Raw genomic sequence first — 24080 nt, 5'->3', positions numbered from 1 at the left:
AAGGAAAGGTAGGGGATAGTTCTAATTCCAGTGCTGATACATGGGTTCCAGTAAACAATCGCAAAAACAGGAACTAAATAATATAGGAAGGGAAGTCTAAAAAGGAGAACATTGGGCCACATAACAAATGTATCCTTGACTGAAACATAAAATATAAGACTTAGGAAAAATAAAATCCCTTCTACTTCTGAAAGGATTGTGGCCTATCCTAAGAATTAAGAGGGGCTTACTTTAGAGGCACTGATGATAAGAGAAAACCAGAAGTGCAAAGTGCAAAGGACAAACCCCGGCCATGAATGTCCGGGAGCTTTCCATGGTCCTGCTCACTACGGCCCAGACCTCCTTGGATGGTTTCTATGCAGCTCTTAAAATTATGTTAACTCTTCTTTCAGTTAAGGCACTTTCTCGATATAAATATTTATGAAACTAGAAAACAGCTTCTTGTGGTTTACAGCAGAGTGCTTTTACTCTCCTTACACTGACTAAATTATATCTCTAAGTTTAACATTTAACAGGAACCCACAATAATATGCTGATTTTCTACCATGTTGAGACAGCAGGCCTCAGTTACCACTAAATGTAGTTGGTTTACCAGCTCTGTTGCTACCCATCATTGTCCTGTGTGGGACAGAATGTGTTTTCCTGAGTCATCTTAGGGGAGATAATGGGTTCGCTGGAGAAACCTCTTTGAGATCTTCTGAAACCGGAGGAAACTTGCCTATCTGCCTGAATCACTAACCAGTTGTAAATAAACCTGGTTTTCTGAGCTTTGGAGTCTTAGCTCAGGTCTTCCCATACTGATTTTCAAAGAATTATAAGTACATCCCTTGGGATTTTGATTTTTGGAAATAAATTTATTCCATATTTCACCCCACAAAAAAATATTTCTGGAGGTATATATTAAAGGACATAATAACAAAACACAATTACCACATAGGAGAATAATAATTTCTCTCCTGGACCCTATGTAAAGGTGAAAATGATGGCTTGTGACTTTCATTTTTATCATCCTGTGATCATAAACTAGATAATAACTGGCTCTAAGTCTTTAGGAGCCTCAAAGTCAATATGGCAGACTGAATAAACACAATTTATTGTGCTTATTCACCTTCCTCCACAAATTTAAATGACAGTAAATAATAAAAATTATAATAAATTTTTACACTATTGAAAACTAAATGAGGCAAAGTAACATAATTAAATCGTATTTGATAAAATTTGATAAAACAGTGGTTCTGACTTCCACTTTCAGAAAAAGGGGTTAGTCATATTTTCCCTATTCTTGCCATTAAGTACAACTGAAAAAATTGGCTATTATATATAAAACAAATAAGACTGAGAAAGGTGAAAAGAAATCAAACCAGCTAGGGTCCTTGGGATCCAAAGAATAACATGCTACTAAATTCACTGGACTTGATTTTATCTTATATATCAGGAAATTCCAATGGGCACAGATAAAAAAAGTCCTAACAAAAGCTTGTAATCACGGACCAAAGGACAAAGAAAGGTGCATACCAGCAACATTCAAAACTTTTAGGCAATAACTACTTCACTCCAGCCAAACACCACAGTGGTGAATAAGAAAACATGTGACGTCAACCCCCACCCCCACCAGGGAAAGGTGAAGGGAAGCCTAGGGTTGCAAATTCACCAGGTTGTGATGCAGCACCCCACCCCACATCGGAATGGTGTCAGAGAAGGCTGAGTGGGTGGCCAGGACTTTCATCCCTGTTATATCAATGCTGATATCCTAGTTGTGAGATTATACAATATTTTTACAAGATGTTGCTATTGAGAGAAACACATATGAGATGTCTTTGTACTAGTTCTTACAGCTGCACATAAATCCACAATGATTTAAAAATAAAAATTAAGTTTAATAAAAAAAAGACATGTAATCATGAAATATTACTATACACAGAGGATTAAGACCATAGATACAAAGTCTATGCTATAGGAGTACCAGAAAAGGAAGCAGATAAAAATTGAGAGGAAAGATTAATAAAAGTGTTCCTTTTTCTAATGGAAGGGTTTGTTAGAAAGATTTGCTCCCAAATGCATGCTTGTAAAGGCCAAAGATGAAGAAAGATCTCAAATTATTTTGCAAAACATGGGTACCTACAAAGTAACAAGGATTTATCTGAAGCCAGGCTTCTTATCAGAAATAATGGATGACTAACAACTATGAAATAATGATTTCAAAGTACTAAGGGAAAAATATCTTGAATCCATATTTTTATATCTAACAAACTACCAAGCAAAGTGAAAACAGAATAAACATATTTTAGAGAATGCAAATACTCTGCAATTTCACCTCCCTTGTACTCTTTCAGGTGAAGAAAATAACATGTCTCGAAAAGAAAACAGAAAAGAATTCAAGGAATTAAGGAAATGTGATCCACAAAACAGCTAATATACCAAAGGAAGGAAAATAAAGTTTTCTAGGATGACACTCTAACAATAGGCCTAAAAAGCAAGAGGTAAAAAATCATAACATAAAATAGAGATCTCTTAGAATACATTCGAGAGGAAGTGGATTCCTTTTAGTGCACCAAATGGTTGAAAAGTAGGCACTTGATAGTGTAACTTTTACTTTATTAATTTCTATGCTGTCTAAAACTATATTGACTTCGGCGTGTTTTCACTTTATGACTGAACAGTAACTAAAATTCCAACTGGTTTTCAATGCACTTGATAAATATTGACAAAATAGTGAATGCTGTGGACTCTAATATTCTAAAGTTTGACAGAGATTCTACTCTCTAAGTCCATGCAACAAGACTTTATCGTGAAATCTTTTCAGTGTTTTAGCAGCTAACATTCTTTTCTGGGAGTTTTTCAAGTTAGGCCATCTCAGACAAAAATACTATTCTTATTTTAAGAAAATTAAATCCCAAATTCAGTGGATGTCTATCTTTAAGGAAAAGCAACAGTTCACTAACTGTGCATCCCACAATCTTAAGACTATAGAGGAATGATTTACCTTTTTCTCCTTTTAAATTGAAGACCTTTGGAAACACTCATCTTAAGGAAGTTGAACTGATGGAATCACAGCTGTGTTACCTTTGTTATAAGAATATAACTATAGCGACCAAGGTGCATAGAAATTATCAGCGCCCTTACCTATGCAAAAGTAATCAGGTACAGAGACTGCAGTCAGTACATACAACGAACCGTAGGAAAGATGCATTTATTTCTTTGTGCTTGAATGCAGGAATTAAAGTCCCTTGGAACACTAATTATCACCTCTTCTTTTCAGAGAACATTAGCAAACATGCTATAAAGATCAGATTGAAGAGTCATCAAAGTTATTTTAGGGTATCAGTTTTATGAAAAAGAGGTGTGTCCAACCTTCCTCTTCTTCCTAGGATGAAAGTAAGACTACATTTCTTTGCCCCCTTAGTTATGAGTGTCAGTTGACTAAGTTTTCCAGCCAGTAGAATTCAAAAGCAAACAATGTGCCCTACTTTCAGGTCTGGGCTATAGAAATATATCACATGCAACAAACCCTCCAAGCTCTTTCACCTTATATGGGGAAGTGGCATGGAACTGAGCAAAGTTGGAAACCACACATAGAAAATGGCAGGGCAAAAAGGTGGAAAGAACCTAGGTCACTGACTCATTCAGAGAATTACCGTACACTGATCAAAAGCACCCTATTGAACTTCATGGTAAAATAGTTGAAACCAATGTACACATTTTTGTTTATTTGTTACCACAGCTCTCATTACCTTATGTGACTATCTCATAGTCAACAACATCTTAAAATTCTAAGCTTAATTAAGGCCTTTCAAAATGAAGTTTATTATAAGCCATAGAAACACACTGTTATTAACTGTGCATCAGAGAGCAGCTCAGGATAAATCCAAGGAGACAGTCCTCTTATGAGTTTATCATAGCTTCTCCAATGACACATGTGAAGAACTAAACCCATTAAAAACAGATCCTCAGAATAGTTACACTGAAGTATAAGGAGTGTTTCATCTCCAGATAAATCTTAAAAGAATATAACAAGAGTGTTACCCATGGATAAGGCAAAAGATTCACTCACTTACAAGAGTGATACATGCCAGAATTTTAAAGTTTTAAGAGAACAAAAATGACACCTTAATTTGAGATTTCAAAGATTTTGATTTAGATGTCCATAAGTTTACATTTATGAAGGTGAAATGACTAAACATGTGAAAGGTAAACATGCCAATTTTATCAACATCTGTAGGAAAGTCTGATGGCACTGGGGCCTTAAATTAATTTATTCCAAATTTATTAAAATATGATCACACAAATAAAAGGTGTATATATTTAAGGTACAGAGCACGATGTTTTGGTATACCTATAAAATGTAAATGACTACAGCAGTTAAGTTAACTAACATATCTACCACCTCACATAATTACTTTTATAGGTGTACATGTGGTTAAAAACATTTGAGGGCTACTCAGCAAATTTCAAGTGTATATTATTTTTACCTATAGTCACCTGCACATTAGAGCTCCAGAACTTACTCATCTTACTTATAACTGGAAGTTTGTACCATCTGACCAGCATCTCCCCATTTCCCCCACCTCCCAGCCCCTGGTAACCATATTCTACTCCTTGATACTATAAGTGCAACTCTTTGAGATTCCACATATAAATGAAATCACGCAGCATTTGTCTTTCTGTGCCTGACTTACCTGACATAGCAGAATGTCTTCCCGGTTTATACATATTCTCCCAAGTGGCAGGATTTCTCTCTTTTTAAAGACTGAATAGTATTTCATTGTAGCTAAACCAAATTTTTTAAAGAATAAATGTTCACATTTTAAAGTTGAATTAGAAGAGAATGGTAAAATAAAGTTCTGCTGGGAGGGAAGGATATATCTAGATAGATTTAGATTGTAACTAAAAAGAATTTTCTGTTACTTATCCTTTTTGTTCTCTAGTTATGGACAGGTCTAAACATAGCCAATAAAATGAAATGCGTGATGGCTCCTAGGGTTCATTCAGTTTTTCATTATAATTATTGTCTGTCCATTTATCATCTCAGACTCAGAGCAGAAGATTGTTTTTTGCTTCTTTCCCTTTTATTGCTTCAGTTATTTGGCTATTTGAAGCAAAAATGGTAACTAGTCTCTCTTTCAATGCTTGAAAGTATGGAGATATTAGATTTTATTGATAATTACAGATACTCTATTTTAAGCCACTAAATATGTGTTAAGTAATTCTAGCGCACTCATCATTTTGTGTCAAGGTTGACACTGACACCTACTTCCTTCAACTAGATATTTCAAACAGATTTAGCTGTTAATCAAAGGAAATGAACAGCAATTTTAATATAAGAAAAATAGTTATACATTTATATATATGTCCTTGTGTGTGTGTGTATGTGTATAAATATATATACACATACACAGTATTAACCTAACCCATTATCAAAGGTTATATAATCCTCAGCCTTGCTGAACTGAGTATTATTTATAGCTTTTACATGCCTATTGTCAGATGTTAAAAAGACTTCCAGCGTCCTACTTCGGGGACTAAGCCTCTCAGCCAAACCACCATGTTCTCACACCACAAAATAAAGCAACTTTAGGGTTTTCACTCATTTTGTTTTAAGTTAAGTAAGAACTGAACGGAAGCACACTTAGTTCAGACAGCTATGCATGTGACAAAATGTCACTTTTTTTTACACACTGCCCTTGTCACTGTTTCTCAATATGCTCTGCCTGTGCATTAAAAATGTGGAAGTAAATGTTCCCACCCACCAGCCTGTCTGAATGAATCCAGTTCATTGAGTCTGTGCCTTCATTTTCAAAAAAATAGGCAATATTTCAGCCCCCTCCCATCAATTCACAATAATGCTGCCTTAAGTTTACAAGGTAGCTTGTATGAAAGAGGTTTCTGTTATTTGTGCAAAGCATTTTAAGCCTGAAAACTACTGGCAGGTTAGCATTTCAAAGAACACTGTTGCAAAGCACTGAGTCCTTTTGTTTCATTAGGATTCCCTAATTTACTCAACATCTCATCGAGTTCCTTTTTAATATTCTCCCTTCACCATCCTACAAACACACACACACATTTCAAAGCCAGAAATTGAGTGTAGAATTTGGAGGACAGAATTATCTAATCCTAGACTGAAATTAACGGAGCTCCTCACCCACTAGCCTTGGCTAGTGATGTTCCATGTCATTAGCATGTCCTCCGTTTTTGGCAAGATCCCCTAGACAAGTCTGGGCTTCCAAACAGTCAGAGCCAGAACTCACAGGAGCAGCACTTTCTGCCTTCCACATGAACGACTGGAGATCCTGCAGCTAGCAGATGGGTGTCTGCTCATAACACTGGACCTTTTGAGTCAAAAGAAAGGGCTGGCATTCGGCGCTGTGAATTGATTACATATTCTTTATTCTTTCACAAGTCTTATTTATTAAGGGCTCTTACACTATCTGGCACTGATTTAGGCACTCACTGATGGCTCTTCATCTGAGTTTTAACGTAGCAATACAAAGAGCTATTCAGCTCCTTGTTACACCCAAACCCCTTGCCAGTAAGCTGCATCTTGACTACACTATGTACTTTTCAACAGATGGAGTTGGGGATTCCTGTGAAATCGTGAAAGCAAAAGCTAGATGCACTGCAGGACTGAGCTGCGGGAGAATAACAGATCAACACACATCCAAAGAGCAATGAACCACACAGGTCAGGTTAGGATAAGTTTTAAAAAATCAGAAGTAAAAACTTCCGGATTCATTAAGAGAATTTGAGTTTGCCATTAGTAAAGAGTTTCAGAAATGGTACTATTTTACAAAGAAAAAACATTGAAATAGAGCAACATGGACCAAAATATATTAAAAGCACATCACTTCACTATTAATTCAAACAGTCTAAGCTGTTCTAGGTATTTCCAAACCTTTCATGTTTTAATCGGCTTAATAATCTTCCCAGGCAGATATCTACAAGTCACATCCATTTAGTCTTGTATTGATTTTTCCAATATGCTTCCTACTACTATAACTACCCTAATCAATTAACTTCTTGTAAGTAGCAAGGCAATTTTTCTTCTTTCGACTTTCCAATGAAAGCCTGAATACTTTATTTCCACGAAAATATCTGATGTTTCCTCTTATTTATCAAGAACTGTAACGGTGGTAAATATGTTTGGTGCCTTTCACTTAAAAAAAAAAAAAGAAGATTCTGCACTGAGAAAGCCTACAGAATTACCTTGGACCTAGTCAATATCATGAGTAGCTTATCCATTTGTAGTTGTGTTGATAAAAGTTCTCTTTGGCTCTCAGAAAAGTGCCTTTCCCTTGGCCTCCATCACAGGGAACTGGGAGGCTGACAGTCACTCACAGACTACACTCACTGGGAAGAAGAAAACAGCCCTGCCTCCTGGTGTGCAAAAAATGCAAGGCCACCAGCCAGCTATTTGTAACTTCTTTAGTTAGAATTGGACTGTCTATCCCAATAAATAAATTCACTTGTAGAAAAGTGTGAAGATTCTGGCTCAGGGGGAGGAGGGAAGGTAATCTTAATCTGAACCTACACACTTTTTCTTAGGCACAGCCCTGGAAACAAGAGAAACAACAAGATTCAGGAAAGACCTTGGTCTCTGGAGCCAGACAACCTGGGCTCAAGCCTTGATATACCAAGTCGAAAAAAGCTGAGTGTTTGAAGTCCCTGAAGTTTCATTTCCTGTCCTACAAAATGGGATCAATATAATTACCTTGAGGGTAGTTTGGGGTTTCTCTAGATCTAACCCCTCCCTCCTTTGATCCAAGTACTTCCTTCTACCCAAAAGGTCTTTCCAAAGCAGAGAAGTGACCAGGTCATTTTTCTGTCACAAACCTACCCATGTCTGGAGAACACAGGTCAAACCATATAGCCTGCCATCCCCCATCCCATAGAGTCTGATCTCCGACAGAGTTTTCTGGATCATCTCTGGTCATTTGCTTCAATTCATTCCTCATTCTAGCCACATCAAAACAGATTTATCACATACTTTCAAGCCCCTACAGCTGTGTGTTTGTTCAAAGCACCTCCCTTAAGTTTCCCTGTCCAAAATGCTCTGTCCACATAACAGCCTCTTGCTGTCCCTCAAGGCCAAGTATATCTCCACAATCACCACCTTTCCAATGGTGCCTGGAACTTCTCCCAAAAGAAACAAAGATTAATTTTCACCAGGTGTTTGTTTGTTTGGCTTCCAGCATAATAAAATACTGTATTTGGCATCTAACATGGAATTATCTAGATGCTATTTAACCACACAGTGAAGTGACTTAAAAAAATGCAATCTGTGTATTTACATCTGAGCCCTTAAAGCAAAATACGTTATTATTCAGATTCCCAAAGTCAATTAATTTAAGCCCTCACAGTCCAGTCAGTTACTGAATTGTGAAGAAACCAGCACAAATGCAGAAAAATATGCCACCTGAAAAATGAGCTTATCCACATCAATTACTTTGATCATTGCTATCACCTGCTAGGTACAAGATGTATCATTTCTAATATAATGTTTAAAATTGTTATAAATGAATAGACTGAAATTCAAATAAGGAAGTAATTTGTCTGAGTATTTGATATGTGGCAGGGTTGTCATCCAAACCCAGGTCTGTCAGCCTCTAAAGCTCATTTTATTTCCACCCTTCCACACCGTTTCTCCATTGGCCTTGTACTATGATCACAGGTGGATCTTACAGCAATGGTCTGCATGTCTTTACCCAAGGTATCAGGTGCTCTTTCTAGCCACTCACTCAAAATACTCTTTTGCTTGAGGAAAAGAGGCTTGTCGTGTGTAGAAAGAAAGGTTATATAGCCACCTTAAAAGGAAAAGAGATGGGACCTCTTCAGAACACAGTAACATCCCATTAATAACACGCAACATTAAAGTAAAGTGTCTTCTCTGGCACTAGACCCATTGGTAGCCTTTCTTATTTTTGGTTCATCTCCCTAAAATATTCTTTTGCTTTTGACTAAATAAAAGTAACATATTATAGCAGAATTATGACATGATATAAATTATCCCTGAGTTATTAATAATATTCTCACCTCTTAATTTCTCTAGCTTAATTGGAAGGGGTTTATTATTACTGTGGTGTTGGTGATCTTGGTGATGGTAGCAGTTGTGCTTGGCAACCCAGAAGTGTGTACACATCTTTACTTTACACATTTTTATGGTTTTATGTTAATCTCAGAAAAAAAGGTTATTTGTGCTGTGCATGAAACATATATGAATACATAATATTTCTCACATAGTAGATGCAAAGTAAAACAGTCTTGATTAGAAAAGTCAGAAAATGTTACTTAAGTATACTACTAAATATGAAACCTACATGCTACAATGAAATATTTTTTAGTACATATTGTATTTCTATTCAGAATTATGTTTTTAGATACAGATGTAGACATAGACACAGATAACAGATGTAGATATACAGCATTTAAAAAGTCGATTTGAACTGGAGAAAAATTGTGTTTAAAGGTTAGCAACTTGTCAAATTTACTCCCAGGAAGAGCTCCCTTCTTTCAAGTGATTCTCCAATTGGCAACGAGGAGAAATCAACCGTGAGACACTTCTGGGGAGTAGAGATAAGACAGTTCCCTAGGTGCCAACAGCACAAGTCCCTGCAGGTGGGGGCATCATTTCTCTTTCTAACACAACCACAGAGGTTAATCTTACTATAGTTCCTGTCATGCTGATGATACTCAGCATTTAAAGAAGTCTGATAGTGGCCATGGCTACTGGGGAAGTTACCCCAAATGTCCAAGTTATCAGTTTCTCCTACAATGACTTATCACATTACTATTATAAGACTATTTATAAAAGGTACTGAGTCTATCCATGAGGTGGTTTTCCCAGTTTCTTGGAAGTAATATAAGTTCTCCATTCCTTCATGTAGCTGAAGGCTTAGCCTACCCTTTCTGCAAAAAGAAGACATGTGTTAAGTAGGGAAAACAATTATAAAAGGCAAGGTTACCAATCTCTGTTTAAGTAACATTATTTGTGGCAACCAATTTTCTTTCCAAAGTCTAAAACACTTTATACACAGCTGGTAATAGAGCAGAATTCGGACTGATTCTACATGGGGTACACATTTTCAAACGTCTTACACTGTGCCCTCTCCCAGTCCATACTAATATCTCTATCTCTATTAACTAAAAAAAAAGGTATTGCTCAAGATAAGATAGGAGCAAGGCTGACTCATCAGGAGCAAGTCAGGGAACCTGCACCAGGGAAACCTATGCAGAGAAAAGGGATCAGTGTGTCTTAGTCCAGACCCAAAACCCAAACTGTGAACTTAATTTGCTTAAGCTATCCTGTTACCTGGAGAAATGGCCCATTTGTAGAGGGTCATCAACTATCAATTTAAGTGTCTTTAGACACAGTCAGAAATTACTATGGACCTAAGATTAGATAATTTTGGCTATTTTACTCCAAAAATGTCTAACATCCTGGCCTAACAAATGACAATGATACATTTGGTTATTTAAAACTAAGTGATATTTTCAGTGGTAAAATTTATAAAAATTATTGACTTACAAACTTCTAATATGCATACTGAACATACAGAGAATGAGTACCAAGTAACATCATTCAAGAGTCAATTTGCAAATCTTTTTAAGAATTTAAAATTTTTTCTAAAGCTTTTCTATATAAAGTAGTGTGAATCAAATAGAGAGAGAGAGCAAAAGAGGGACATCTTAAAGTTAAAAGGAAATTGTCATCAGTAGGTTTATGACGTGCCACTAAAGAATAAATGATCTTCCACTTTATAATTCCCAACCAGTAAACATCACTCACTAGAAGATGCACCATTCCTATAGAAATTTCGTGTAACAGTCTTTCCACCAAAAAAAAAAAAGATAAAAACCACAATTAAATCTAGAGAAATAATTCAAAATGATGATTCCATATCATAGATACCTAAAACATATTGACTGATTCTCTTCCCAGCAGTGTTTTGGGCAACATGAAGATATTGCTGAGCATATCCCAATTCCACCAGGTTCAATGGACTAATGAAGCAAATAGTTAGCTAATTAACCAATATATATACAGAAAAGGGAAGAGAACCAAAAGAGTCACAGCTAAATAGCTAATCATTAAAATCCAAAAGATTTTGCTTCTTCTGATTACAAGAAAAAAATCTCAGGTCAGCACCCATATTTCTGTTTAGACATGGTGAGGGCTATGCCAAGCATCACAAGACTCCATTATTATTAAAAGGCCCATATCTTTCATCTTTTCTTCTATAATCCTTTGTCCAGTTAGTGTTTCAATGTTTGTGCTTGAAAACTATCTAAACATTTTGTTTTTACTATTCTTTAAGAAGGATATATTGTCACTGTTAGATAAGAGAAGTCAAGCATGGGAGACTGAAAAACCGGGTAACTTGTAAATCTTTACCTGAAGGCCTTCAATAGCCAATCGCAGCATGCTTGGCGTAAGTTTAGAGGCTTGCTTGAAGGTGAAGTTACTCCAGTCTATGATCAAAACAAATCCATTTACCTGAAGTTCAGGATCTTCAATCATGGCTTCTAAAGAAAGTAAGATGGCACGCAAAATATCCACCAGCGTGTACCTATCAGCAATAGAAAATATTGCATTAAGTCTGACAACCATTTTTGAACAAACTATAGAAAGTTTCTAGCGCATAAAAAATTCCCTTTAAAATATCCCAGGAATTTTAAAGTAGATCACTGTATTTAAAAATCTTCTATAAGAGGAAATTAATTTAGCGCATTCAAGGGAGATAATTAAATTTAACACATGTTCTACCAAAACAAACTACAATGCTTTTGAAAATACTACAGTTTTGTTTATATTTTACAACCATATCCTTTAACTCCAAGCCTTCCTCCTATCTTCTAAAATCTCATTTCCACTACCCTAAAAACTAGGCATGGGGGACCTTTAAACAGCTCAAGAATGCTCTTGGTAATACTGACATTTTGTATCTTCACACTTGGAAAATCTGAGAATGGGATTTGAAGGAGTTTCATCAATAAAAAAGAACAGTATGTGAGCAGCTATGGCTAGAAGTGTCAACAAATTTTAATTACTTGTATTGAGTTTATGTCACAAAGAAGGAAAGGTGGGACAGACAGAAAAGGAGATTAATGAAAACAAAAGGGAAAATTTACCTATCTATTATAATGCTGGCCATCCGTATTTAGGGGTTCAAGCTTTAGTTTTTTCTGCTGTGCACCTTAGCACAATTCTTGGCGCACTGCAGAAACCCAATGAATGTTCTTTGAGTTCCTGTAAAATGTAACTAGAGAGCAAAGACACAAGTTGTAACTTAAGGCACTGCCTTGGGGAAGGCAGTGGAGGAAAGAACAAAGAAAAGGAGCCATATTTGAAAAGTATTTTAGAGGTGAACTTGTTAAAGTTTGACACTTAATTAGGTATGGGGACTGAGTTTGAGGGAAGAGTAAAAGGGTACACACAGATCCTAGCTTCAGAGCCTGAGTCAAAGGTAAATTCTATAATCAGAATCCATCATGCAAAAAGAGGGTACAGCAGAGGATGGACGGAAATGTAGAGTATGAAATTGAACCCACTGTATTTGAGAAACACACAGTACACCCAGAAAGATATGTCAAGTAGACATGTGAAAAAGTAGATCCTAAACTCAGAATAGCTCAAGGTTGAAAATTCCAGAATTAAAGGTATACACATCCTAAATTCAAGGAAGTGAAGGAGATAATGCAGTCGGAGCTGGGAGGAAAATCAGATAATTATCCTAAAAAGGGAATCCCAGCATTTTAAGAGGAATCAGCGAATTTACGGACGATGTAAAATTTCAGTGTTTGAATAACCTGCTTTTCACGTTTTTTTTCTCCTCAGACATTCAGGAGGAAATGTCCAGGAAAAACTAGAGAAAGAACCTTGACCTTAGGGAAGAGGCGGGAGGGGAGCATGGTGGATTAGGATTGGAAATCCCTGTCATTTAGTGGAAGTAATGGGCTCACCAGGAAGACGGTATGAGACAGTGAGTACAGATGAGGGAGTGGTTAGCTTTTTACTTCTAACATTTGGATGTGAATGGTGAGGGCGGAGTAGTTCAGAAAGGAAGGAAAAATGAACAGTGAAATTTCAGGCAATTTCTCACTCTCTGACCCTTATTTCCTCATTTATAAAATCAGTAATTTGGAATCTCTTTAGGACCCCAGCAGTCATCAAGCAAAGGGCATGTATCAGAAGCCTTCAAGTTGGAATCTCTTCCCTGTTCCTCATTAGCTGTGTGGCCCTAGACATGTCATTGATTTATAATTCTGAGACTCAGTTCTCTTATGAGAAAAAATGGAAGTACCAGTGATTATCTCACTGTATCTCACTGGCAGTGGCAGAGTTGGAGCAAAGACTTCTCACCTGATCCAGGTGAAAGCATTTCCACAATGCTAGGTATACAGCAGGCTTTCAGTAAATGTTGGTTGGAATACAGGCATAGCATACTTCTTATTGCAACAGTAATCACAGCCATAGGGTACTAGGTAGGGTATAACAGAAACTGAAGATTATTTGTTCATATATTTTACTTAAAAATTAGTGATGATCTTTGGATAGCTTATTCCTATTGTAAAGGCAAGAATCAAGAGATTATTTTTAAATCTTTGGGAAGTATACAGGCTATTTTTAGACCTAAGGACAGAGCATCCTCAAATACTTCCTGAATAAATGATAATAAAACATTTTTGTAAAGCTGTATCATTTATTTGTCTTTAAATCTGTTAAATACATATGGCTGAATACCTTATCTGTCACATCACGGCTGGCCTATCTCCTTCTCAAATGTAATACAGTGTAATGACCAAAAGCCTATAAACCTGCACAGACTAGAGAGTTGGAGTAGGAAGGCTATATTTCTGGTTATAATTTAGACTCCCCACCTCTAAAAAAATATTCATTTTTACTTCTGAAATTCATAACAATATTATGGTAAAGAAAATTAAAAATTAGAAAAGTCCAACTTAGAACGTTCCCCCCATAGGATCACTCTTCTGTTACCTATACAAACACCAAATAGCACTGATAACAAAATAACCAGTAAAATTGGAATCTGAAATAAGCTTTGGAAGGATGATGCATTGTATGTAATATGAATAAACCTCGGCACCAGTAAGAACTGAAACCAAGAGGCAATTTGTTTTTAAGTCACACACTCTAAGTGTGGTTTTCCAAAACTGCATCCAAATCATATACAAATCATTATTCCAAAGGAATTAAAATAAGATAAATCCTGGGATCAGCAATGAAGAAAAGCAGCTTTGAAAAAGTTTTCAAGAGTCATCTAATCAAGTTTTTCAATTTAATATCTTGCTCTTAAAAGAGAATTAAATGACCTTTATATAAATCATGTTAATCTGTAAATTTCAGAAGAGAAGAATTAAAACATCCTAGCTAACTGCATTCAGAGGGCAGGTCAAAACCACCCTTGCCATTCCAGTCATCTGTTGCCAAACATGTCACATTAGCACCATTAGCAGTTCAGCAGGCTCTTCTGAAGTAGGACATTATTAGATGAGATCTTGCCAAACTCTATAAAATATCTTCCAAAGAATTGAAGGACTTTATGAATTTTATATTTTCAGGAATCCTACCTTCACTTTTCTCTTTGAAATTATTTTTAACTGTGATTCCTTACAAGTTAAGGTCGCTCTAATAAGTATTTCACATATTCATGTATTCCACAATTGTAGGAGCCCCACCATTGCTAGTCTTCCCTTGCAGGTTGGAAGAAGGCCATAAATAACAAATTAGCACATTAATGCAGCTCATGACTCCTGATTCGCTTTCCAAAATAGCATTAAGTAAAGCCTGAATCTGAAATCAGTTTGGAGAGCACGATGAATAGCATGTAGTAGTGAGAAGAAATAATAACACCAGTAAGGAATTTTACAAGTGGGACACCAGACTGTTGAAACCATTGCTCTTGAAAGAAATTAAAGCTGCTATGATAATGTGAAAACTATATGGAGAAGAGTTTGACACCTGTATCTTACTACCTTTACAATCAAGAGTGATGGAGCTGCTTCTCCTGCCTCTGACCATGTAAGGCTTTTGGAGGCCACCTGGCCTGTGCTTCTCTCCTGAGGTTCACAGCACTTCATCCTGCACCACAACCTACAATCAGCAGAAAGCTTAAATCACAGACAGGTTGTTTCCTTCTTAGTCTTCAAACCCCTTTTGCAGCCTTACAGGGAAGCACTGGCATCTTGGCATCACACTGAGCAGCCGAATAGCAAGCGATTGCCCTTTGTCACTAAATCAATCAGCCATTATTAAATTCTTCGTTAAGGCTGTCCCTGCCCATGTTTTCTAAGGCACGTTTCTACTCAAGCACTTCCTTTTAGGAAGATGCTAGGAGGAGATACACAGGTGGAGAATTACTTTTATTAGTGCCTCGGAGTATCATTAAAGCTAAAGTTGGGTGCTGAAACCACCCAGTGTTTCATTTTACTGAGTGGTAGTAATAACAATAACTGTCTGTGTGATGATCCCAGATTTCCAAAGCAATTCCAAACGCCTTATCTCAATCTCAAAACAAGCCCACATTTTCTGTGTTGGTTTTATACCTATTATTTTGGAGATGAGGACACAGATAACGTTTAGGGATGAAGACACAGGGTCTCAGAGAATTGAAACAGTTTGCCCAGAATCACTGTAATTGTAAAGCAGGAAACCTAGCTGAGAAACCAGGTCTTTCTGACCTCACAGTTCTCTCCACTTCCTATGGTGGCTCAGACCTAAAAAAGAGTTTGGTGAGTAGCTATTCTGCTTGTTTCATGTCTCAGTGGTGTAATGTAGTTAGAATACAAACCAATAAGTCAGCACTAATATGGTGCAATGCTAGGTAGGCAGTCACACACTCCAGCCTGGCTCCAGCAGAGGATTTGGAGGAAGAAAAGCAACAAGGCATTTATAAGAGTAGGGATGGAAAGAGGTGAAATCTTCAAAGCCTGGAGGACTCTGAAGTGGTCATCTGTCTGGCTTGTATCACTGAGCACAGATTAGGTATCTGAGCCTTGCTTTAAATTTGCTGCTGTGGGGATGTAGGTGAATGAGAAAAAGAGAATCACTGGAAATGAAACATCTGGAGGAAAGTGTTTTTCTTTGAAGAAAAAACAAACAAAAAATGCACCTACTGCCAATAAAATAAACAACACAAAATAAAACAGATGTGCTGGAAAAAAACACAAACACATCAAAAAGTCAACTTTTCTTTTCAGGACAGAATACTCTAAGCAAGTATCTGCTTAGTACAGTATTGTCTTCAGATTTATTCTCTCAACTTGACTTTTTGTTCCTAATTGTCTATATTCTGATGTTTGGTCAAGATGTTCTAAACCATAGGTAAGATTTTTTTAGTTATAAAAGCTTGATTATTAATATAATTATATGTAATTGCTTTTCCCTAGATTTATGTTGGCAACTGTGCACAGAGAAGAAAGTCTGACCAATTCATTACTAGTTGTGCTTTTGTGGGTAAGTGAAATACTTAACCACTCTGTGCTTTATTTTCCTCATGCCTAAAAGTGGATATTAACAGGAACTGGTTGTATGATTATGACAAAGATTGAATAAATTAATACTTGTAAAGTGCTTAGAAGAGTGCCTGGCACATCACACATGCTATAAAAGTGTTTTAAATGAATGACGTGATTAATTCATTAGAACAGAACAATCAGAAGTTGAATTCAGTTGGCCAAGAAAGTGATGTTGTCTCTACCCTACACCGAGGAGCCCACAGCTGCCCCTCTGGCAATCAGCACCCTTACTAAGCTCTTACAACCTCTGCTAGTTATTTAGCTTTGCCTGTTTTTTAGTTCCCAGGGAGGTTGTAGGTCCCCTGGTGATACAAAGAATGTGTTAATGTGTTACAGGTCTTTATTTGCCCCAGCATCTACTGAGTTTCTATGTATGTAGCAAATGCCTAACTAAAGTGCTCTTTAAAAAACAAAAAAAAGATTTAAAAATTGAGTGCTGTTAGCTCAAATTGTTAATTTAGGTTATAAGGACCCTACAGGCACATCCTTTCCTTCATGTCATGCCACTTATTATGTTATTGAACTATATGTATCCGCCCTCAGTGATGTGAAAAAAAGAGCTCAGTGTTTTTCCTAAAATAGAAGAAATACGTTAATTTACTAAGGATAATTTATCAATTTACTAACTGTTGGCTCATATTTTAAAATATCTTTAAATATTTCTTTTGAGACATTCTTTCAGTGCACAGCAGTAACCCCAGATCCTTTGCCTCTCTTCAACTTTGTTCAAAGTTGCATATTTGAAATATGAAAGTCTGATTCTGGCCAGATGCAATCAACATACTACTAAATGTTGGCACTCTTGTTCTTCATTGTGATTTCAGAATTATTTCACTAAATTCTGCAAAATTGCCCTGATTTTTAGAGACTGTCCTATTTTTTTAGTGATTTGTTCTAATATTCAGCTAACATTTCTCAGGACAACTTTTTTTCTCTCCCATTTTCCATGGTATAAGCCAATGGCATAGTTTGGAATAAGCTGCTGTTTCCAGAATCCTGAAAGTGATGTAAAAGAGCTCACTCAGTCTTTACCCCAACGCAGAAGAAATGTTTTAATTTTCCAAGGATAATTTATTAATTTACAAACTCGGCTCATGTTAAAAGAGCCTCCCTACAAGAAAGCACTATAGAAAGAAGTCTTGCTGGGATGAAAGTCCCATGGAATCCACACTGGTCATTTTTAGTTTTGACTTAACCGCAAAATCCACCCATAACACAGCACAACAATGCCTCTAGAATTTCAAAGGTCTGAAACTCTGAGCCTGTGACCATATAAAACACTGTGAAGCAAAAAGTCAAGAAATGTTTAAATGCTTTAATAAACTGAGACAAGAAGTCTTGAAAAATTAGGCCAAAACATTAAGCATCTTTTTTTTTTCTTTTAAGATTACTGAGCATGAGTTTTTCTCCCTAATTATCTAATTTATTGCCTGTGACTATTCCCAGTCATTTTTATTTTGTTTTGTTTTATTTTATTTTAGTATATTTCCAGAGAAGAAGAAAACTTCCTGGCTGGGATCAAAACAAATCTGTTTAGACTATGGCTGTTTTTAAAAATTTAATCTCTCACCATCATAACCTTCTTCCAATTTGGTGCTTGGCCACACTATTTTAATAAATGAGAGCATAATCATAATTCAATCTGAAGTGCAAATAGCTGACCATTTGTACAGTATTCTCCTTTTTATAAAAAAGCAACACAATAGGAACAAATAAACTGACAACAGTACTTTTTTCTAGGCAAATTTCAGGATAAATGAGAAGATCACTGCAATGTCTGACCAGTCTTCCACCCCTTCCAGAGATTCAATCCTGTAAATGATAATCAATGTCCATTATAACAAACCAAACATGGTAAAAGATACTCAGTGTTTTCTGAATTGCCACTGCATTATGAATAAGTTTAGCTTAGTTGTACTTAATGTTTTCTAATGGTTACTAACCAGATTCCAGATGAATAGTTATTTGCTATAAAAACACATAGAGTGCTATGTCAAATGACATAAAATACCACTTGCAGGCTAACTGACAACTTACAAACCAACTATTAGAATGCATGTCATCATTATGTTTCAGATTTACTGATGAATATTCCAAGAATTATGTGCCAGTTGATTTCTCAGACACCTGCTCTTATGCCCTAGAGTCTAAACCACAATGTAGATCTACTTTCATCCCAAACTTCCTTGATATAGGGTAGTGTTATCTCTTTTAGCTTCATGGTACATTATCCTCGCATTCTGTTGTTAAAATCAGGTGGACAGTGTGAAGGTATCTGCTGAGTCCTAAGCAGGCCATTATCACACAGAAAAGAATTACAGCATATAATGCAGGGAAGGTTACTGCATCTTAGGGATGTGCTGTAGCAATCCAGTTGTTTTTAATTTTGCAGAACTTACTCTTATATTCAGAAATTATATTAGACAATCTGAAAGAAAAGAGATAAAATTGTATGAATCTTTTCCACGGTGTAGCTTGCTCAATAAATGTAATAAATCATCTGAGCCTGTTCTATTACTTTTACAAAGAAAACAGACCACACTGAAAATCATCCTGACATTTCAGTACTTCAGTTTTTTTAGATTTATTAGAAGGTGGATACACTGTAAATATTATTTTATTTTCATCTTCCTGAAGATTTCACATCTCTTGTAAAAGCTTTGGAAATGGTCCAATGCTTTGCAATAACCTGAAAGTGACCTGCACTACATTACAGTAGAAAGAGACACTATTTTATTTATAGTCACCATCTCATACACATTTGCTATTTCCAATCTCCTGAGAAGCATAGAAAAGTCTCCTACAAATTTAATAGAGGAGAAAGTATTTATCAGATAACACCCTATTTATAATTTTTTTAAATGAGTAACTCAAATCAACTCAACAAATACTTATTGAGCATTAACTCTAGTTCAGGTGCTATTATAATAACATAAGGTTCAATGTATTTTGTTGAGCACATCAGTTATTTCAGAGATCTTTACAAAGATTTTAAAATTCATTTGAAAAGCTTGGTTTGGGAAATTCGAAGTAACCTGTTTTCCAATTGAAGGGGGGCATTTTCTTTTTATAGGAAAATATCTGGAATTTCTCTATAAAATCCTGGACATTCCCACTTATTGTTTCTGTAAAACAATGCTATTTTATTTATTTAAAACAATGCTACTTTTAAGAAGTTGTTGAAAGCCAGGTAATTCACTGGACAACACAAGGAAGGCGGTTTGAGCTATGTTCAGATGTGCAGACCCCTCAAGAGCCCCAGTTGTTTGGACCGATAGGACCAGAGCAGGGAGGTGAGAACATCAGACTCACAGAATGGGAGGGATGAGGAAAAAGACAATGTGGCACATGGTATATCCATGTAAGAGAGCAATAGTAAGGTAAGCATATAAGGAAGGTGGCAGAGACTTCTGCAGGTGTCAAGTCAGGTAAGATTTTAGGAAGTACGGAGAGTCAGGCCAAAGGCAGAAGAAGGGTTGGTGAAACCATAGTAGTGTCAGAAAGATACTGTCAAAAACTACTGTCCTTCAGGTTTTGGAGCAGTTTTTACACCTATATCTCAATGATAAAGGTTTACAGAGGATGCCAAGAGGATAGCCCTGATATATATATATATATATAGGGATGGAAGGAAGGCAGGGAACAGGAGGGAATGACTTTTTTTTAAATACAGGAGGAAACTCCACTGAATTTTGGATGAACTCTAAATAACTTGTATACATTTCAACCTTGATGTACTAAAACTTCTTGATTACATCTTTCTACTTCTAACTATAGAAATAGAATTTACAATTATTAGTCTAAAATAATTAGAGTATTTTCATTTCACATGTACAAAATTTTAATATGTTGTGGTGTAGATTTATCAAAAACAGTTCCATATACCAATTAATAAATAAATCCCATCCTATTGTAGATTTCCAGAGAGATAGGTTTTTGATTAACAATAACCTATCCTCTATATGAAAGAGTGAGATAGACAGCTAAAACATAGGTCCTTTGTAAATTCAGAATAATCAACTTCCCATATACATGACAACTCTTTCATCTTAATTAGGTTTATAAATCAGTGTGACTATTAGTTCACTTAGAGAAGTAAATGAAAATAGGTCGAATGTATATGCATGTCTATCTGAATGCAAACTGCCTCCCTTCCCTAATGATATCTTCAACAGACTCTCAGACTTATTTAAAAATAAAATTTCCACAGTTTCCATTTCACTGTAGCTCAATAAACAAAGTTCCAATCTACCTGACATATGGAATATCATTTAGGTTCTATCTTGAATAATTTTTTTAAAATTTTGGAATATACAATAATTAATTTGCATGACCCCTCAGTGTACTTCTCAGATGAAAAAAACAGAAACCTTTCTAAAGAGAAACTGTAGTTAAAGGATGACATTTCATGGTTCTTTAAACTTTCCTACCTGATAAAAGAAATGTAAGATCTCTATAACCAATCAAAGTAAGTCATGGAACTCCATTCCCACTTAATGGCTAACTCTCCCTACGAGTTTCTTAGCTTTCTGATTCTTCAGGTAGCAGTTTTATTTGTACTTATCTAAAAAATAATCAGAATAGTTTCCCAGTTAGAATTACAGGGAAAAGTTGACCAATTAAAGGGTAAAAACCTGTTAGGAGTATTAATTTACATGCTAAGACCCCAAGACTCTGAGATGCCTATCTAGAGATCTCTCAAAGCTATAAGATTTCTCAGTAGCTGTAAGTCTTTTACAGTTGTTCCAGGTATGCTTTAAACTAACCAGATACATCAAAATCACCATTCACAGAACTAAAAATACACCAGTGTTTTAACAACTAGCTTCTAATGATTCATAGTTTTGGTAACATTTTTAAGTTCCATGAAATACATTTAACTTTGAACTTACTTGAGACTACCTTACACAAGAGCTTTTAATTTCTTAGCCTAATTAAAATAATTCTGATTGAGGAAATAGAAGTCACTCCATTTTTCTATCATAATGTAGATGAATGACTATTATATCCCCTTTGTTAAAAAGCAAGAGAGCTCAAAAGGCCTACCAACTGTCTTATCTGAACATTTTCCACTTCCTTCCAAGAGATGAAAAATCACATCAGACAGGAAACACGTTCTTTAGATTAGTGACAGGTGCAGAACCAGCACTCCAGTCAGCCTTTATTTTCAGGGTTGGTAGGCATGCTCAGCGACAGAGGGTACAACTCTTCCCTCTCACTGAAGTGACACACATCATATTACTCCTTCATCTACACATCACCAAGCAGAGAAGTTCCCAAGCAATGAAACTACTTGATCTTGGTTGAACACCAGGCTATTCTTAAAAAACAGAACCCCAGTACTAAGGAAAGAGATGCTGCTGCTGACGGTGATGATGAAAATGAAGGAGAATCTAGTTTAATAATTTCTTTGGGAGGAAAGAGGAAGAGTTGTCTGCATTCTTATAGTCATTTCTCCACAGGACAGTGTGGAGAAACTTATTTAAGAGGTGAAAATACAGCAGCTTTATGTAGCAGTTGAATGATTTAAATGATAGCACAATAATATGGTTCAGGAACACTGAAAGAGGCAGTAGAAACTGGCTGCTAGTGAAGTAAGAGTGTCAAAGGTAAAAATAAAAGCCTTCCTCCCATTCCCGGTTCCCACCAAAAACTCATTTTTTTTAGTTCCAGTTTCTCTTTTCTGCAGCCAAATAAACAAAAATATCAAAGCTGTAAAACTATGAGACTACTGAGGGTAAATTCTGGAAAATGGGAGAGTAAAACAATCCTTAATACATATTTGGATTTAGGATTTACCTGCTCTGATCCCAGTTGGCAGCAAAAAGGACTAGAATCTTCCTGCCGTAATGGTCCAGATTGGCCAGGCCCCCAGGGAAGCCATCCTTCAGCGCCTGCTTGATGCCGGGGTCAGTGGCCTTGAAGCTTTTGAACATATCCAGGTTCTGCTGCCGGTACTCAAAGTATTGGGCCAGGAGGCGGAAGGCCTCAAAGTGGTGAAACTTCCTCGCCCGCAAGAAGCGTAAAATGAAGGCATCATCCGTGCGCAGGAAGCCAATGTCCGGCCTAGTGATGACCATATCCCTCACCTCCTGGATGTCCTGATGCAGTGTATCTGGGTTCTCGTTGAGCTCCAGGCGAGCTTTCTCTAGGGTCTCAGGAGAGAGACCAGCTTGTAAATGAGTCATTGTTCCGCTGGTTCCTGAGCCTTCCCTTCCCCTTGCTGACTGTCCCACAACACACCTGGCCCTTGCCACCACCACCGCACTCCAGCCTCCACACCTCGATGCTGCCTGCTTCCTCTTCTTCACAGGAAATTGTCTCTGGTGTTCAGTCAGTCCCCTGTTGCTCCTCCTTTCCCGCAGCTTTTCTGTGGGGGATATAAACTTCTTTCCCCATCCACTAAAAACAACACCCCACTTTGTTTCCCTCTTCCCTTTCGTTTAAAGAGATGTGGACCTCTGGTGGCCCGCCACCCCTCTTCCTGTCCTTTCTCCGAACAAAACACCCCTAATAGCAGCCAGCGCGGCTGGTGCTACTCTTGGTACTGTCCTCTCCTCTTCCAAGATGTAACAAAAACAACCCCCACGCGCATCTCAGCCCCAGCTCTGTGATGCTTCTGCGGTCTCTACTGAAGGATGCGCCTGCCAGGGATAACGGTGGGAATTCTGATTAATAATAAGGTGGCTCTTCAGCGCTGAGCTCCAGGGCGGGGAGAGAGCGTCTTTGCCAGAGAGGAAAAGAGAGAAAAAGAAAGAAAGGGGAAAGGAGCTGATTTCTCCTTCTGCTTATTCAAAGATGCTATTTTTAAAAGACTTTGTGGGCTTTTATTTAAAATTATTATGATCCAGTTAGTTGGAGACTGCAGAGAGCGTACCTTTCCCCTTCCCCTCCTAAGTAAACCGTGATCTCATAAGGCACCAGAAGGGTTTTTGGTGGCGTTGGCACCAGTGTGGGCTCCCCCACCCCCACCCCCAACTTCTGCCTTCCCCTACCCTTTATTTCTACCGACTCGCAGCGGGGGAGGGGGAAGTCTCTCCAGGAGACTACATTTCAGACGCCGGGTGGGGGCTGAGGGTGGAGAAGAGTGGAGAATCAAATTAAAATGTGTCTACCTGTTCTTTAAAACCCCAGAGCAAGAGAGAAGAAAGAGCAGCCGGCTCCTACCAGCAAACCCGGAGGCGGGGACGCTAAGCAATGCGGCACTCCCTGGCATCCATCAGCCCCGGCTTCGGCGGCGGCGGCGGCTACGGCGGCATCAACTCCTCCCGGTGAGATAGAGCGGGCGGAGCAGGGGGGCGGCAGCGGCGACCCGGGCGGAAGATGCTCCGGGGAGCAGCCGTGGCCACATCGTCCGCCAGCAGCCCGCTGCCTCTTCCAGCGGGAGTGATGGGGATGCAGCGCAAGCGCCACCGCTGTCCCAGGTCCTCCCCCGGCCCTGCCTTTCTCGCCTTGGGGAGAGAAGGAGGGAACGGGATTCGAACGCCTGGGTGGAGAAGGCCACGCGGGCGGCCGCCGCCTTTGTGCGCCCGGAGCCCCCGGGCCGTGGG

At 37.5% G+C, this 24080-nt stretch overlaps 1 protein-coding gene across 1 annotated transcript in view; it reads right to left on the bottom strand.

The window, feature by feature from the left end:
• Positions 1-23837, bottom strand: part of CLVS2 (clavesin 2) — a 74980-nt gene extending 51143 nt beyond the window's left edge. The window contains exons 1-3 of the mRNA XM_017651852.3: positions 23698-23837; positions 22330-22900; positions 11387-11561 (exon numbers count right to left, since the gene is read on the bottom strand). Coding sequence (XP_017507341.2) covers positions 11387-11561; positions 22330-22900; positions 23698-23746 — 795 coding nt within the window. The 5' untranslated portion in view covers positions 23747-23837. The remainder of the gene's footprint in view (positions 1-11386; positions 11562-22329; positions 22901-23697) is intronic.
• Positions 23838-24080: the final 243 nt, after the last annotated feature.

This window comes from Manis javanica, chromosome 13, assembly GCF_040802235.1.
Source record: "Manis javanica isolate MJ-LG chromosome 13, MJ_LKY, whole genome shotgun sequence".
NCBI classification, from domain to species: Eukaryota; Metazoa; Chordata; class Mammalia; order Pholidota; family Manidae; genus Manis; species Manis javanica.
The sequence above is the reverse complement of the archived record's forward strand: the minus strand, read 5'-3'. Positions and strand labels throughout refer to the sequence as shown.